Source organism: Aquarana catesbeiana, linkage group LG02 (genome assembly GCF_042186555.1).
Source record: "Aquarana catesbeiana isolate 2022-GZ linkage group LG02, ASM4218655v1, whole genome shotgun sequence".
NCBI lineage: Eukaryota > Metazoa > Chordata > Amphibia > Anura > Ranidae > Aquarana > Aquarana catesbeiana.
In genome coordinates this window covers 395,534,767-395,552,892 of record NC_133325.1, presented here as the reverse complement: position 1 = coordinate 395,552,892, position 18,126 = coordinate 395,534,767, and the positions used below count along the sequence as shown (strand labels likewise).

The 18,126-nt window shown below is 43.1% G+C and overlaps 1 protein-coding gene across 4 annotated transcripts in view; it reads right to left on the bottom strand.

Annotated features, from left to right (window-relative positions):
• Positions 1-18,126, bottom strand: part of BCAS3 (BCAS3 microtubule associated cell migration factor) — a 1,663,284-nt gene that overhangs the window by 1,539,690 nt on the left and 105,468 nt on the right. For all 4 annotated transcript variants that reach the window (XM_073615250.1, XM_073615251.1, XM_073615252.1 and 1 more), the window contains exon 6: positions 5,448-5,529. In XM_073615250.1, coding sequence (XP_073471351.1) covers positions 5,448-5,529 — 82 coding nt within the window. The remainder of the gene's footprint in view (positions 1-5,447; positions 5,530-18,126) is intronic.

The following is an 18,126-nucleotide window of genomic DNA, read 5'->3' as shown; positions in this document are numbered from 1 at the left end:
TGTCAGAGCCCTTGCACACTGGGGCGGGGGGCGGCGTCGGCGGTAAAACGCCGCTATTATTAGCGGCGTTTTACCGTCGGTATGCGGCCGCTAGCGGGGCGGTTTTAACCCCCGCTAGCGGCCGAGAAAGGGTTAAATATCACCGCAAAGCGCCTCTGCAGAGGCGCTTTGCCGGCGGTATAGCCGCGCCGTCCCATTGATTTCAATGGGCAGGAGCAGTAAAGGAGCGGTATACACACCACTCCTTCACCGCTCCGAAGATGCTGCTAGCAGGACTTTTTTTACCGTCCTGCCAGCGCATCGCTCCAGTGTGCAAGCCCTCGGGGCTTGCACACTGGAATGAAAGTAGCGGCACTTTCGGGGCGGTTTGCAGGCGCTATTATTAGCGCAATAGCGCCTGCAAACCGCCCCAGTGTGCAAGGGCTCTAAAGAATAACTTCATGAAACAAGTAAAATCATTCAGTCAACTGATAATGCCATTCAGGAAAACCTGCAACCGCAAAACATTTTACTATGTCCTCCTGCTCATAAGCAGGGATGAGCACGGGTTTGGTCGGAACGCCCAACCACTTGTATGTCAATTTATTAAGTGGCTGGCTCAAGCTGGGGGGTGGGGGGGGGGATTTAACTTGTTTGCTTCTGTTCCCAGGCTTTTGGGGTCCAGCCTGCCCACCTGTAATATAAAAAGGGGGAAGGCTGAGGTCCAGGGACCCGCTCTTAGCTGCAAATGCTGTGAGTGCATTGAGGGAGGACTGCTGCGCCTTGGAGTCTGTCTGAGGCACCGTGGATCCAGAGAACAGCCAAGACAACTAAAAATTGACTAACTAACATTGGGAGAGCAGCCAAGTAGAGATAGATAGGGACATTTTAAGGTTATTGTTCACAGTGAACTGTATGGCCAAGTAAAGCTGCATCAACTGTTCTAATGCCCCGTACACACGGTCGGACATTGATTGGACATTCCGACAACAAAATCCTAGGATTTTTTCCGACGGATGTTGGCTCAAACTTGTCTTGCATACACACGGTCACACAAAGTTGTCGGAAAATCCAACCATTCTGAACGCGGTGACGTAAAACACGTACGTCGGGACTATAAACGGGGCAGTAGCCAATAGCTTTCATCTCTTTATTTATTCTGAGCATGCGTGGCACTTTGTGCGTCGGATTTGTGTACACACGATCGGAAATTCCGACAACGGATTTTGTTGTCGGAAAATTTTATAGCCTGCGCTCAAACTTTGTGTGTCGGAAAATCCAATGGAAAATGTGTGATGGAGCCTACACACGGTCGGAATTTCCGACAACAAGGTCCTATCACACATTTTCCCTCGGAAAATCCGACCGTGCGTACGAGGCATAAGCCTGGTCTGAAGTTATTCAAAGAGCTGGACGATGTTTTGGCAAAGCCACTACAAAAGGTCTGTTCAGCAAGTCTAGCAGAGGAAGTAATGCAGTTGCTGTGGGTAACCACGCACCAGCCAAGGTATATCACAGCCAGATGTAAAACCTGGTACCTGGTGCAGGTGATGGGTCCTCCAGTAGTGAGGGGGTTGGTGTTCTGGCTCCTTCCCCAGTGGTCCGTCCCCCTAAGTAACCGGGACCGAACTCGCGTTACAGAGACACTTCGCCTGGCAGCATGGTGCAAGAAGGAAGGAGTTAAAGTGGTTGTAAAGTCAGCGAATAGCATTACTGCCAGCCCCTCTGTTATAACAAGAATGATGCCGCTAAATACCTTATTTCAGAGCGCAGCTGTGCCGTTACATGACCTCCCACCGCTCTCCTCCCCTGATCTAAGGACTGAGATTTTCCTCTGACATCAGCTGGGAGGTCACGTGACCGCTGTACTGTCCGCTTAGCCCCCGGCTGACATCAGCAGGTAGCCCCTTCCACTGCCGTCCTTAGTTTTGGGGAGGAGAGTGATGGGAGGTCACATGTGCAATATGCCTTGTTATAAAAAAGGGGCTGGCAGTAATGCTATTCACAGAGTTTACTGCCACCCGAGATAGCAGCAGGAGGAGAGGGGCCAGTTTGGAGATCACTCACACACTAGGAACTGACAAGCACCTAAACTGACCATGATCAGTGTTAATTTTGTCGACTAAAACGACTAAAACATTTAGTCGTTTTAAAAGACTAAGGCTGAAACTAAATTGAAATTTTACTTCAAAATTAACACTGGTCTGTAGTGCATGTTCATACCTTAATGTAATAATAAATAACATATTAGTAACATAATGAGTTTGCAAATTGTAGAGAATTGTTAACTAATGCATTACAATTGAATTACACCCATTAGGTTTTAGCAACTAAAATGAGTTTTAGTCGAGTAAAATATACTGAGATTTTAATCGACTAAAACATAGGACAGTTTAGTCGACTAAAATGTACTGGAGATTTAGTCAAATAAATACAACTAAAACTAAAACAATTGCAGAAGACTAAAATGGGACTAAAACTAAAATGCCATTTTAGTCCTAAGACTAAAACTAAATCAAAATTTGCTGCCAAAATTAACACTGACCACGATTAATGGATCAACAGCCATGATTACCGTGGTCAGTTCACATATGGGACACAGGAACAGGCAGGATCAACCAGGTTTTTTACAGCATAGAAAGGGACAAATTAGACAGCACAAGCACTATGCTGTTTAACCTGCTTTAACCGCTTCAGCCCCGGAAGGATTTGCCCACTTAATGACCAGGCCATTTTTTGTGATACGGCACTGCATCGCTTTAACCGACAATTGCGCCGTTGTGCAAAGTGGTACCCAAACAAAATTGACGTCCTTTTTTCCACACAAATATAGCTTTCTTTTGGTGGTATTTGATCACCTCTGCGTGTTGTTTTTTGCGCTATAAACAAAAAAGGAGCGACAATTTTGAAAAAAAAACAATATGTTTAGATTTTTGCTATAATAAATACCCCAATTTTTTTTAAAACAAATTTCTTCATCAGTTTAGGCCGATATATTCTTCTACATACTTTTAGTAAAAAAAATTGCAATAAGCGTATATTGATTGACTTGCGCAAAAGTTATAGCGTCCACAAAATGAGGTTTATGGCATTTTTATTGTTGTTTTTTTTACTGGTAATGGCGGCGATCAGCGATTTTTATCAGGACTGTGACATTGCGGCGGACAGATCGGACACTTTTTACACATTTTTGGGACCATTGACATTTATACAACGATAAGTGCTATAAAAATGATTACTGATTACTGTATAAATGTCACTGGTAGGGAAGGGGTTAACATTAGGGGGTTATCTAGGTGCTAAATGTGTTCCCTCAGTGTGTTTCTTACTGTGGGGGGTTGTGACTGACTAGAGGAGAAGCCAGATCGTTGTTCCTAGCTAGTAGGAATAAACGATATGTCTCTCCTCTCCTGACAGAACCGGGATTTGTGTGTTTACACACACAAATGCACGTTCTGTCTCTCGTTCACGGGACCGCGCGTGGCCTTCGGTCGCGCATGCATCGGCTCCACCGCCGTCCAGCGGGCGTGGGCCTGCTCTAGCTGTTTTAAAGGCCGACGTACAGCTATGGCGATTTGCGGGAGAGAGCCGACCTGCCACAGTATAATGACGGCGGCTTGTCAGCTAGTGGTTAAAAGGAACAGGATATTTTTTTTTAAGGTTTACAACCTCTTTAACAAGTGTACACATGAGGTCCATGCTAGGTGCATGGCAAGACCCCATTCTGTTACAGTGTGTATTGACACAGGACAGCACTTTTCAGAGGAACTCTGTACTCTTATTACAGCAAACAGTCACACGGCTCATCTCTAAACTGCCCTAATGTTTGATTCTCACATGACTACAGCCCCCCGCCTGGTCCCAGGCATTGATGAGCATGTTAATGGTGAAAGGTACCACCCAATCAACTGTGGCAGGGCATTCCTTATCCCGCAGCTGCACATACACAAAGGGGCAGGGATGTTTGTGACATCATTGACCTATCATCGCTACATGGCCATATTAGATCAAAGCCATATAGTACAATAAGTGCCTTCTGCCATTGAAAAGCAAACACTGAAGAATATTGCCTAATGTTACTTGACCTAGCAAATGTGAACATTAATCAATGGCGAATATGTATTATAAATAGGACGAAGTGGCTGTAAATACCATTAGAAATATGGCATACAGTTTTCCAGGTTATTAAAAGGGCTTTATCAGCAAATATTACTTTTTTGCCAAAGATAACACTTTTGCGTTTATACTATGTATATTGGCATTCAAACTTTGTGGGCCATATCAAAATATGTTTTTGAACAGTAAGCAGATTTTTTGGCATATTTAAAAAAAAGATCTCACATTGAACTCACATATTACATTACTATTAGACCCCTTTCACACTGAAGGCACTATTCAGGCGTTTTAGCACTAAAAAATAGCGCCTGTAAAGCACCTTAAAAGCGCCTCTCAAGCCTCCCCAGTGTGAGGCCCCTTTCACACTACTAGCGCGGCCGCGTTAGGGGTAAAGCGACGCTAGCTTTAGCGGGGCTTTATCACTGTTATGGCTGCGCTTTTTGGCCACTAGTGGGGAGCTTTTAATCACCGCTAGCGGCCGAATAAAGGGTTAAAAGCACCCGCAAAGCTCCGCTGCCAAAGCGCTGTGCAAGCGCTTCGGTAGTGCTGCTCATTCATTCCAATTGGCAGGGGCAGTGGAGGAGCGGTGTATTCACCGCACCAAAGATGCTGCTTGCAGGACTTTTTTTCCTGTCCTGGAAGCGCACCATCCTAGTGTGAAAGCTGGGGTGGTTTGAGAGGTGCTTTACAGGCGCTATTTTTAGCGCAAAAACGCCTGTAAAGCACCTCAGTGTGTAAGGGGTCTGAAAGCCTGAGTGCTTTCACACTGAGGTGGTGAGCTTGCAGGTCCGAAAAAAAAAAGGCCTGCAAGCAGAGTCTTTGGGGCGGAGCGGGAGCGGTGTGTACAACGCTCCTAAACCACCCCTGCCATTGAAATCAATGGGAAAAAAAAGAAAAGAAAAAAGGCGCCTTTTTTTCTTTTCTTTTTAATTCCAGAATTTGCTTCTCTTTTCACGTGCTGCCGGAAGAGCACGAAGACCCTCTTATTTCTACATAGACTGCTTGGTCTGTTAGCTCCCTTATACACACTTTTACAGTGAAATTAATGGGCAGCACTGCCGAAGCGGGCGGTTTTAACCCTTTCCTCGGCCATTAGCGGGGTTAAAAGCACACCCCTAGCGGCCGAAAAGCACCGCTATAACAGCGGGAAAGCGTCGCTAAAACTAGCGGCGCTTTACCGTTAACGCGGCCGCGCTAGCAGTGTGAAAGGGGCTTTACATTTACATTACTAACAACACAGAGCACCAAGGGTACTTCAGAGGAAAGAGAGTCAACTAAAACAAACTGCAAACCTATAACACCTGTAAACCAAGAAAACTGTCATAAAAATAGGGAAAAAATCTGAAACGTACAAATCTGAGGAGATGGTAAGATTCGGGCAGATCGTACAGGACCATGCCGGGCTGAAAATAGTTCTTGTGCTTCACCGCTGACCTGCAAAACATAATATGCAAAACATCTTAATTAAGATAAAGTTTTTCTCTTTTAACATTACCTGAATTACAGAAACACTTGTTTTCATAAGAGAATGATTAGAACACCTGTCAGTTTGTACTGCTGTCTGTGCCCCTGTTAGGAAGATTAACCCTATATTTGTCCAGTTTACTGCTATTATTGAAAGTGAAAGTAAAAGAAAATCCCAAGTTTTGAGTTGACACCGGAACAGTAATAGAGGAGAAATCTTCCATTGGGGTCACAAGCTCTGGTGACAATTCGGAATTTCCCAACTTTGAAGGGATTTCCTCTAATTTCCCCTTGGCTATGGGATAGGAAGTGAAAGGAAATCTCCACAATGGGACACAAATGACAGGGGTTATAAGTCTCGCTTACTCTATGCAAAACAAACAAAAAAAAAAAGTTTGCCTTTAGTTTTACTCTAAAGCTGAACTCCCGGGTAAGCAAATATTGTCTAAAAATACAAGAGGCATGTACATTTTTTATTTAAACTTGGTCTGATTTTCTTCCAGATAGGTGTAATAATCCAGTGTACAACATTTCCTCCGTTCAGAAGCTTCCTGTAATAAATACCAGTTACTACTGCTCTCTCTCTTTGTAGGCCTGTTGCAAAAAATGCTGAGTTTTTTACTGATCTGAAATAAGACGCATTGTTGTCTATAGGATATTGCACACAGCTGAGTAAAGATCAGTAATACAGCGTTGAGTACAGAACAGTAAAACAAAACATAGAAAATGTTACATTTGCATGCAGTAATTTACTTGCGTGTTTAATATATAAATGTGAAAAAAACTTCTGCGCTAACCTACTATTACAATATGATTGTGAAAAATGTGACAAATCCTAAATACTACAGGAAGCAGCTAACACCAATATGCATCCAACCACCTGAACAAATGCAACAAATATACACTATCTCATAAGGGTGCAGCGTTCTCCTTCAATAAATCAAGCGCATACAATTTTCAATGAATAAAGTGCATAAATCATCAATTTCTATAAAAATATACAAAAATATTTATATAATCATTCAAAGGGAGTCCATTTTTCAACAAAGTCCATAAAATAAGATAAATCCAGTCTCCGTGAATAGTCCAGTCCCATATACACAGTATTTAACTCTGATCACCACTGTGCCCTTCACCCCACCTATGGGTGTCTTCTCACCTGCTTAGACAGACCTCACTAACTACAAGAGGTCAATGTGTGCTTTTGCAGTGTTTAGCAATCTGCACTATGGTTTTATCCTCTTGCCTTCTATATGAATGACACCATGCTGAGAGCTGCGGACTGGGACTGAACAGCCAGTGGAAGCAGTGCCACGTAAACACTGCAAAAGCGCATATTGACCTCCTGTAGTTAGTGAGGTCTGTCTAAGCAGGTGAGAAGACACCCATAGGTGGGGTGAAGGGCACAATAGTGATCAGAGTTAAATACTGTGTGTATGGGACTGGACTATTCACGAAGACTGGATTTATCTTATTTTATGGACTTTGTTGAAAAATGGACTCACTTTAATTATATATATATATATATATATATATATATATATATATTTCTTTCATATATTTTTTGTATATTTTTATAGAAATTGATGATTTATGCACTTTATTCATTGAAAATTGTATGCACTTGATTTATTTACTAGTTTAATTCTTATGCGAATGTATTACAATACTGGCAATGAAGAAGAATTTTACATGTCTATAATAATCTATACGCTTGCACACCTTTACTCACCTATACCCTTGCACATGGGGATCACAAGTTCCTGAGTAAACATCAGTAAATTATAATGCCCGAGTGCAAGGGGCCATAAAGGATGATAGGCCTTGTCTCTGTCCCCACTCTTAGTTTTCTGGCAGTCTTTAGTGGGTGGGACCTGCTGGGGCCCTCTGACAGTTCTGCTCTTTTGCACAGGATATTTACAGCACAGTTGAGATGTCACTGCTACTCTTAGAAGGTAATATTTGGGTTTGTAAAGGCATTTGGTGCTCACAAAGTGGACTTACTTTATATTCTTTGTGGCTATTGAGCAATTTATTTATGGTTAATCTTGCTTTACAAAAAGAACATTGTACATGATGGACTATTGAGACATAAGTAGGTCTGTGTAACCTTAACAGAAACATACCAACGCATGCGAATAGTGTACAACTAGGTAACTGACAACAGCATAGGTAGGATACATGTTGAAGAAGGGAGGAAACAACATTCCATAATGCGAGGCATAGATAAAGTCACAATAGGGAAGTAAATGCATATGAACCAGGTGGACAATAGCAGAGTACCCAGAAATAACTTGTAAGGAGTTGTAAAGGCAGAAGGTTTTTTACCTTAATGTATTCTATGCATTAAGATAAAAAACCTGTGGGTGGCAGCCTCCCCAGCACCCCCCAATTACTTACCTGAGCCCCATCTCTCCCCAGCGATGTCCACGATGGCCTTAGCTGTCTGGGACTCTCCTTCTGATTGGCTGAGACACAGCCATTGGCTCCTGCAGCTGTCAATCAAAGTCAGTTAGAGAGAGAGGGGCGGGGCGGGCAGAGTCAGGGCTCCATGTCTGAATGGACACATGGAGCTGTGAGTCGACTCGGGTGACCCCATAGCAAGCTACTTGCTGTGGAAGCACTCAACAGGAGGGAGGGACCAGGAGCAGCGAAGAGCGACCCAAGAAGAGGAGGATCCGGGCTGCTCTGTGCAAATCCACTGCACAGAGGAGGTAAATATAACATGCTTGTTTTTTCTTGTTTTGGTTTTTAAACGAGACTTTACAATCACTTTAAGGATACATGCACTGGGGGTGGACTGAATGTACAAAAAGTCAGCAATCCCCTCTGTGGCATTGAAAACTGCCCATCTCCATCGGTGAAGAAAAAAAAAAAAAAACAGATTGCCATGTGGTCGAACAGAAGGAAGCTAGATGGTATGCATAAAGACAATTACCAAATCGGTGCAGTACGGAAACAGTGAGTGTGTGAAGTGAAGTTCTGCTTTAAGAAAGTCACCTAAAAAGAAACAACTGCTGCTATTTCAATGCAACAAAATTAAGTGACTGGTGACTGCTTTCCAAAATGCTTATGTAATCAATCAATGTAATAAGTATTGCAGGGAACAAGGAGGGCAGTTTCTGTAAAACATAAAGGCTCTCTAACTTTTTTTTTTTTCTTTTAGGAAAACCTATACAAGAAAATGAAGGCTAAGCCTAAAAGTAGCATAAAAATTGACAGCAAGTATAGGAACTGCTGGTTTACACATTTGTCAATTTTTTTTACTTTCAGTAAATAGTGAAAAAAAGAAAACATTTCTACAGCAATGTCCTGTTATTTTCAATTAAAGTAAGCAAAAAGAATCCATTCTTAGTAACATTTTCCTACTTTATATAAAATATTTTTTTAACTTGACATCTACATTTTTTTCCAAAGCAATAACCATTAAAGTGATTGTAAACCCTCACCTTGAAAAACAATCCTTTCAGTTTAAAATAGAAATGAAAGGCAAAATATTTGTGTATAGATATAAAAAAAAATTATAAATACCTTTTTCCCTTTTTTTTTTTATAACTGATCATATAGCCTCTGTTGGGGCTGAGGGAAGAGAAACAGCAACGCACTGGTCTTCCCAATAGTAAGCTATGCAGGGAGGGGTTGGGCTGTAACCAGATGTCTGATTATTGGAGATGAGCACACTGAGTTCCCAGCACAGCTAGATAACTGACCACAGTGTGTTCTCCTGCTTAGTGTGGTTGGTTTTTAATAGGAAAGCAGAGGGACTTGCAGGAATACCAGGGATTTCACACAAAAGGAAGCAATACAAAGAGAACAGGATACTTATTCATACAAGTATATGGTACAGCAGGCACATATCAGGAATACTGTATATGAAATGCTGGGTTGATTACATATTCTTCAACTTTTAATTTCTTACTGTATACTCACTGATGTTTAACTCTAGAGCACATAGGAGGGGGTCTGGCTTCTAATTAGTCACTCATTATCTCAATGGTTTTACAAAAAAAAAACAATTAAAAAACTCACCCTAATTACTTACATATGATTTATAACATGGATGCATGTATTGCATAAAAAATTACATTGTACAAGATCACATTTAAAAATATATGTGAACCCAACCACTAAAACCTTATAACATATCATTGCAAATGTAATTTTCAATATTTTGAAATCTGCAATCTTCAATAAATACCTGGCAATCCTAATATGAAGGTACTTGTTCAGGTATTTCTTGTTATAGGCCACATGTGTCAAACACGAGTCCAGGCCACCAGACCATTTCATGTGGCCCTTACACCTCTCTTGCAGCTGTGGAACCCCCATCATCTCCACAACCCCCCCCCCCCATCTCAGCAGTTGGCAACAGAGACGAAGACCAAACTCTCCCTACAGACCTTGTGCCTCTCTATGCAGCCACAGCATCCCCTCTTCTCCACCCTTCTCTGGTCCACCTCCAGGCCCTGCAATTACTGCTAAAGGTGTAATTATTTTTTGAGGGATTAGATTCTCTCCAGGAGTAAAGCAGGTAAGCTTGTTGAAGCTGTTTGCGAGAATGCGACTCCGGAGCATATGGAGCTTTATCCAAGTGAGGATGGAGTACTAGATTTGAATCACCACACATAAATAAAGTCGCTTTACAATGAGTTTGTATAACCTGTAGAAGGTGGGAAAAAATGGATTGGGGTTGTTGTTAGGGGCATAATATGATACAAATTTAGTTTCAACATCCTATAGTAAGCTCACAAGCATAATGTATCGGCCTTCAGGGTCTCTGATCTAGGCAAGGGAGGTGAATGGTAGGGTGTGGTGGAAGGCCAGCAGTACCCCTCTTTGTTTTGTAACGGCAAAAGCAGTGAACACTTGGGGGTAACGGGAGATAGAAAATTTTGGAGCATTGCGGGCCGCAAAGTGTGTCTCCTGGAGGGCTACTACTCTGGATTTTAGAGAAGAAAACGCCTGGAAGGCTTTAACCTGTTTGTTAGGGTAATTGAGTCCCTTGACGTTTAGAGATAAAATGTTTAGGGGGGTCATCTGGAGAAATTGGGAGGGTCAGCGTGGGAAGACATCGGGCCCAGGAGAGCCCACCGACCTCACAGGAAGAGAAAGGAGTAGCAGAAAAGAAAAGGAAAACTGAGAATTTCCAGAAACAGGGAGGAAATTCTGTAAGGCAAACAAATTAACAACAAACACCTAGGTGGTTGGACTTGCCCAACCAGGTAGAGCGCAGACCCATCCCTAGTTATTTTTTTTTAAAAATAAAAAAAATTAGCAGAATATATTTTGGCTAATTTTATGAAGAAAGATTTTTTACTTGCTAAATTTTATAACAAAAACTAAGAAAAAACTGGGGTTTTGTTAATGTTTTGGTATTTTTTTGTTTATATAGCAAAAAATAAAAATCCCAGTGGTAATTAAACACCACCTAAAGAAAGTTCTATCTGTCTTACAAAAATGATAAAAATATAATTTGGGTACAGTGTTGCATGCCTGAGTAATTGTCACTCAAATTGTGATAGCGCTGAAAGCTAAAAATTGGCCTGGGCAGGAAGGGGGTGAAAGTGCCCAGACTTGAACTGGTTAAAACACAATGGCGTCCAACAGGGGCGTTCCTAGGGGGTGGCCTTTAGCCCTGAATCTGGGGCCCATAGCCCCGAGTCTCTTGCCGCAGGGTCCCTGCCTAACCAGCAGGTTGTGGCTGCTGCAGCAAGCGGGCGGACTGCATGAGAGAGGCGGAGGAGAGGAGAGAAGCAAGCAGGCGGACGAGCAGAGATGACGTCTCTCTCCGCCCGCTCCACATCAGCACTCTTTACAGCCGAGCCTCTTCAATTTGGGAGCGAGGTGCGGCGAGCAGCAGAGATGACATCATCTCTCACTGCCCGCCACACATCAGCGCTCTTCCGCCCTCACAGCACAGTGGAATGGAGGTCACGTGCTTCCTGTCATTGTGAGCTCCACTTTGCAGCCAGACCCCCTTGCTTCAATGTCGGAGGTGCGGCGGGGAGCAGCGAGATGACATCATCTCTCACTGCTCACCCCGCATCACCACTCTCCTGCTCTCACTAAATGGACCAGTGCTGTCAGCCTGCCACCAATGCAGCGTCAATGCACATTTGGTGGCACTGGCTGGCATGGCAAGTGACAATCCACATCAGTTGGCAAGTGACAACCCACATTTGGTGGCCGGTGACGTGGCAAGTGACAATCTGAAAATGGTGGCAGGTGACGTGGCAAGTGACAATCTGCAAATGGTGGCAGGTGACGTGGCAAGTAACAATCCACATCTGCTGCCAGGTGAAAGTGGCAAGTGACAATCCACATCTGGTGGCAGGCGACATGGCAAGTGACAATCCACATTTAGTGCCAGGTGACAGTGGCAAGTAACACACTGCATCTGGTGACAGGCGACGGTGGCAAGTGACACGCTGCATCTGGAAGGAGATGTGGTGTATGGTTAGTTGAACCCACTTCATTATATATTAGAATGTAACAATATAAATAATGCACTTCAATCACCCTGACACCAATCAACCATTATACCATGATGATTGAAGTGGCAACACCAGCCATCGCCCGTGAAAAATTGCTTACCACCAGTCTCCCCCCCGCAGGCATGCAAAAAGGTTGGTGATCGCTGCTAAGGGCTCTAGCCCCAGATCTTTTGCAGACCTAGCAACGCCCCTGGCGTCCAACCATTGCATTGAAACAAACTGCTTCACTGATATTTAAGATGCAGAACAATGCCTTGATTTATAGCACCTAAGGCTGGCTCTTACAGCGTTTACCCACTTGCCACCATTGTCCTGTCACAAAATTCATATGAACAAACATAGTACAAAATAACAAAACACTAAATTCACTAAGAAACTTTTGATCATATCATATTTCAAGCCCATGGTAAGCAGCGACACCTGAAATGACCTCTTATCACTTATTCCAGAGCCATATCATCGCTAATGGACAATTATTCAAGGACTGAGATGAGAAGTGAAAATACCCAAAGCGTTGCCTTCATTTATTCTTGATTTGCTATGTAGTCATTATACTTTACACATAATGCTTCTTTCATCATCACAGCCTGAAGATATTTGTCCACCCAGATTTAGCCTAAGCGATTGCATGCGTCCTAATAAAATTATTCCTTCCATGCATGAAACAACAGCTCCATCTGCCAGTGTTGTGGTTGTGCAGAATGCAAGCACGAGTGAGCAAGAATTATTGCATATTATTCACATTCCAATATTACATAAGTGGTATGAAAATATGTAACATAGCAATAAATATTTATAATAAATATTTATAATCTCTCTCTCTCTCTCTATATATATATATATATATATATATATATATATTGTTGTGGAAAATTTTATATTAATGTGTTGTCATAAGTCTCCCAGTGTGTCTGATCAACCACAGCCCGTTCTAAAGAACTGACTGGGGCAGATCGATGCTGGCTGAGACCTGTTAGGTAGTGGAAAACTTCCTGGTGTTTGGAGAGAGGTGTTTGCGGAGAGAGGACATGTCCGCCAGCAAAAGGGCCCCTGTGCAATGCACAGAACAATCGTCTGGTGGGGATGCGTTCACTCTGCAAAGACATTATCGGTTTAGAGGTGTTTTGCTCTTGTCACCCCTGGTATGCCTGATCAACATGTTTGGGGTGCCATGACCTACACCTGCAGATAATCTCCCATCCATGCACGAGGAACTTTAGTCATCGTCATTTAGTATATTGTATCATGTCCTGTAGTCATTGTTCATTGGTTGTTTTGTATTCTGTTGTTAAATCCTTATATGGTCACTTACATCCTGTGAGGTCATATCCTGTGAGGCTGAGGTCACACACTGTGAAGGAAACGATTGGCTGTTGGGGCCAGGGCTTCCTGTTTGTGATTGCTTTTGTGGTCTTTTGAATAAAGGAGGCAAACAGAGCTGTAAAGGCCAGTCTTGCTGAGATGGGAATGTAAGAACCATGTGTTGTGATTCTATTTGTAAGCATGAGGCACACACCAGAGGATGAGCTACACCAGAGGAGAGACATATGATCAAAAGGTGAGATGGTATTATATCATTAGACAAAATTGTTATTATGATTAGAAATAGGAGATTTGGCTGTGTGCTTTGCGTACAACCAAATTTCGCTAACAATATATATATATATATATATATATATATATATAAAAGTTACATAATTGTTTATTACTAGACAGCAATGATTTTACAGTTACAGTTGGGAAGCATGAATAACATTCACAAAGCAGTACTGCCATTACATTTGGTAACTTGCCTCACTTTCAGATAGTTCCAAAATGTAAACCATATCTGCTTAGGAAGCTCAACTACTATGTGAAACTGTGGGCTTACTTTATGATTTGATGATGGAAGTCAGTAGAACGTCACCTCATTCAAAGATCTGAAAAGAATCCCCTTGCAGAGTGCTACTGTGCTTGCAAAGTAAGCAGTCTATTTGCCTTTAGTAAATCAAACACTGTAAGACAGGGAACTGGTCCAACTCTGTAAATAAAACTCATGTCCTATCTTTTTCATTAATGCTTGCACAGGCTTTGGAAGGCATAATGAAAAATGTAATAGTGAATTGTTCAAAGTTTAATCATTACCAAAAAGGATTCATATACACATTGAGGCTGATGTACTAAAAGAAACAGACTATTCACTTTGCAAGGGAAGTTGTTCTTTGCAAGGTAATTATCACCAGAGCTTATTGAATGAGATGAAGATCTGCTGACTTCCATTATCAAATCATGGCAAGCAAAAAATGTTGTTATTTTACTTGTATTTTATTTTGTGATTGGGTATTCTTTGCAAAGTGAAATTTCACCACATTCACTAAATTCTGGGGAAAATTCCCTTACAAAGTGCAACTTTTCTTTCAAAGCGAACAGCTTATTTGCCTTTCATAAATCATCCTCTTTGAAAGCAATTCTCATACAGCCTATTACCCACTTAAGCTCCGGAAGATTTTACCTCCTTCATGACCAGGTCATTTTTTTTTGCTATTTAGCACAGCGCTACTTTAACTAACACAATTGCATGGAAATGAAAAGATGTCCCCAAATGAATGTAAAAAATGTGTAGCGCTATTAAACCATAAAAATGAAATAAATAAGTATTACCATTAAGGGTAATAATATATTAGTGGAGTGAAGTTTCAAAATATATATGCTATAAATCCCCATTATGCAATAAATGCACAGAAGGTAATGAGGTCTAACCCAATATGATGGTGACCGTGTAAATGTATGACACAATATGTGAAAAAAGGGTGATAAGACCACAATAAAAAATTATAATAAATACAATTAGGGTGCATAGAGAGACAATGGTGACATAATTGATACAAATAATAAGCAAATCCGGGGTATACTGGCAAAGTAATGATACCACAGTGAATGGAGAGCCAATAGTGACAAAACAACAGAAATAATCTGTAAAAACGTCCAGGATATAGCTAACAAGTATGTATAACAAAGTCCAAGGCTGAAAGAAAACTAAAAGATATCCACCAGATGTAAACACTCCAACGGGGCTGATATAATAAGTGAGCCACCACCAGTATGTACCCAATGAAACATGTACCCAAATGAAACTGATATAATTTTTTTCACACAAATATAGCTTTCTTTGGTGGTATTTGATCACCACTGGGTTTTTTATTTTTAGTGATATAAACAAAAAAGACATAAAATGTAAAAAAAATATATTTTACTTTCTGCTATAAAACATACTCAATAATTTAAAAAAAAAATGTCTTTATTAATTTTTGGCCAGAATGTATTCTGCTACATGCCTTTGGTGAAAAAAATCCCAATAAGTGTATATTGATTGGTTTGCGTGAAAGTTATAGCGTCTACAAACTATGGTATATACAGTGTATTGGAATTTTTTTTTTATACTACTTTTGACAGTGATCAGCGACTTATAATAGGACTGTGATAGTGTGGCAATGCAATGTTCAGTGCTAATAACATGCAGTGTCGTCGTACTATTGACACTGGCTGTGAGGGGGGGGGTTAACATCTAGGTCAATCAAGAGGGTAAATGTGTGGCTAACCATGTTTACTGTGGGCTGTTTTCACTAAGCAATGTGCCAGTTTTTACTCCCTGCAAGAAAAAAAATGGCACATTGCTGCTCTCAGTAGAGAGGCCTGTGTTTACCTACAGGACTTGAGCGTTTTATGAGCGTTTTCTGCTCAAATAGCTGCTCTCCATCCCTAATTTCCTCTCCCTCTCCTCCCCCTAGAGCTTTCTATTGGCTAAACAAAAAAAAAAACGCTGATGCTGTAAAACATTTGTATATCACACTTCTAAAATGCTTTAAAAATGCCTATAAACAGCTGCAAAAACACTTTAAAAAATGGCCAAAATGGCCTGGGTGATTGGTCTCTCCAGCCTGATCCTAGCATGATGCTCCTGGGTATCATGGATAACGTTGTGGCCTCTAGGTACATGATGTTACTCTTATTTTATGCACGGAGGGAGCTCCTTCTTAGATGGAAGCAGTCCACCCCACCCACACTGGCTAATCCACTTGCCACTGTATAAATTAACCTATGTAGAAACTGTCCAAAAAATTTTGACAAAGCATGGTCCACTTGGATTGATGCTCACGGTCGCATCATAAGACGATTAATCCTCTTTCTTGTGTCATCCTGCTCCCCCCTTCCAGTGTCTCCGCCCTATATTTCTTGCCTTGTTTGCCCTGTTCCCTGATCCTGTCCCTCCCCTCCCCCTCCCTCCCTATCCTTCTTCCCCCCTCTTCCCTCCCCCTTATGATGGGGAAAGTTTGGTGGGACTAGGCCCCCCCAGCTGAATCCAAGGGAAACTCTGTTAGAATTGATATAAGTGACGTTTAGGCTTTCTAATGTTGTCCATATGTGTTGAACCTTAATTTGCATACCTTTCTAAACCTGCATTAAATTTGTGCATTATTTGAATAAACCTTTATTTGTTAAAAAAAATGCCAGGAAAACGCAACGCTCAGGTGTGAATGGAGCCTTATGCCGTGTACACATGATCGGATTTTCTGGCATACTTGGTCCGGCACGCTTTCCGACGGACTTTGTCCGCCAGGTGCGCCGGACTTTAAAACGGACGGACTTCCCCACACTCGACCGGACTTTCCGGCGGGCTATGTCCGCCCGTCTTTCCGACGGACTTTCGCCGGAGTTACGGCGGACTTTCAGAATGAACGGACTTGCCCACACACGGACAAGTCCGTTCATTTTGAACGTGACTCAGGTACGACGGGACTGGAAAAGGAAGTCAATCTTGCCGCTTTTATTGGCGAGATTGACACCTTGCGAGCCCCGTCGCGGGTCATACCAGGCCCTTAGGTCTGGTATGGGTTATAAAGGGAACCCCCTACACCGAAAAAACGGCATGGGGTCCCCCCTAAAATCCATACCAGACCCCGATCCGAGCACGCAGCCCGGCCGGTCAGGAAAGGGGGTGGGGACGAGCGAGCGCCCCCCCCTCCTGAACCGTACCAGGCCGCATGCCCTCAACATGGGGGGTGGGTGCTTTGGGGGAGGGGGCGCCCTGCGGGGCCCCCCCACCCCAAAGCACCTTGTTCCCATGTTGATGAGGACAAGGGCCTCTTCCCGACAACCCTGGCCATTGGTTGTCGGGTCTGCGGGCAGGGGGCTTATCGGAATCCGGGAGCCCCCTATAATAAGAGGGCCCCCAGATCCCGGGCCCCCACCCTATGTGAATGAGTATGGGGTACATGGTACCCCTACCCATTCACCTAGGGAAAAAGCGTCAATAATAAAACAAACTACACAGGTTTTTATTTTTATAGGTTTAATTTATTAAACAGCTCCGGGGGGGTCTTCCTCTGGCTTCGGGGGTGTTCTTTCGGCTTCGGTGGTCTTCTTCCGGCTTCGGGGGTCCCTCCGGTTCCTCTTCTCCCGGCGTCCGGTTGGTTCTTCTCCGCTCTCTCCGGCCTCTTCTCCCGGTGTTCCAGTTCTTCGGCCGGCTCCTCCGCTGTCTTCAGGCCGCTCTTTTGCCAGCGGAGGTCCGGACTTCTGGGCTTCTTGTCTTCTTCCCTCTTCTATACTCCAGATGTTGACACGACGCTCTCTCGGGCTGGATTGCTCTCTGAGCGCTCCGTTGTGACTTATATAGGCAGAGACCCCGCCCCCTTATGTCACAGTCCCTGGACATGCTGGGACTGACGTTTTAGGGGGCGTGGTAAACATCACCCGATGACCACGCCCCTGAAAACGTCACAGTCCCAGCATGCCCAGGGACTGTGACATCATAAGGGGGCGGGGTCTCCGCCTATATAAGTCACAACGGAGCGCTCAGAGAGCAGTCCAGCCAGAGAGAGCGTCGTGTCAACATCTGGAGAAGAGAAGAGGGAAGAAGCCCAGAATGGGTAGGGGTACCATGTACCCCATACTCATTCACATAGGGTGGGGGGCCGGGATCTGGGGACCCTCTTATTATAGGGGGCTCCCGGATTCCGATAAGCCCCCCGCCCGCAGACCCCGACAACCAATGGCCAGGGTTGTCGGGAAGAGGCCCTTGTCCTCATCAACATGA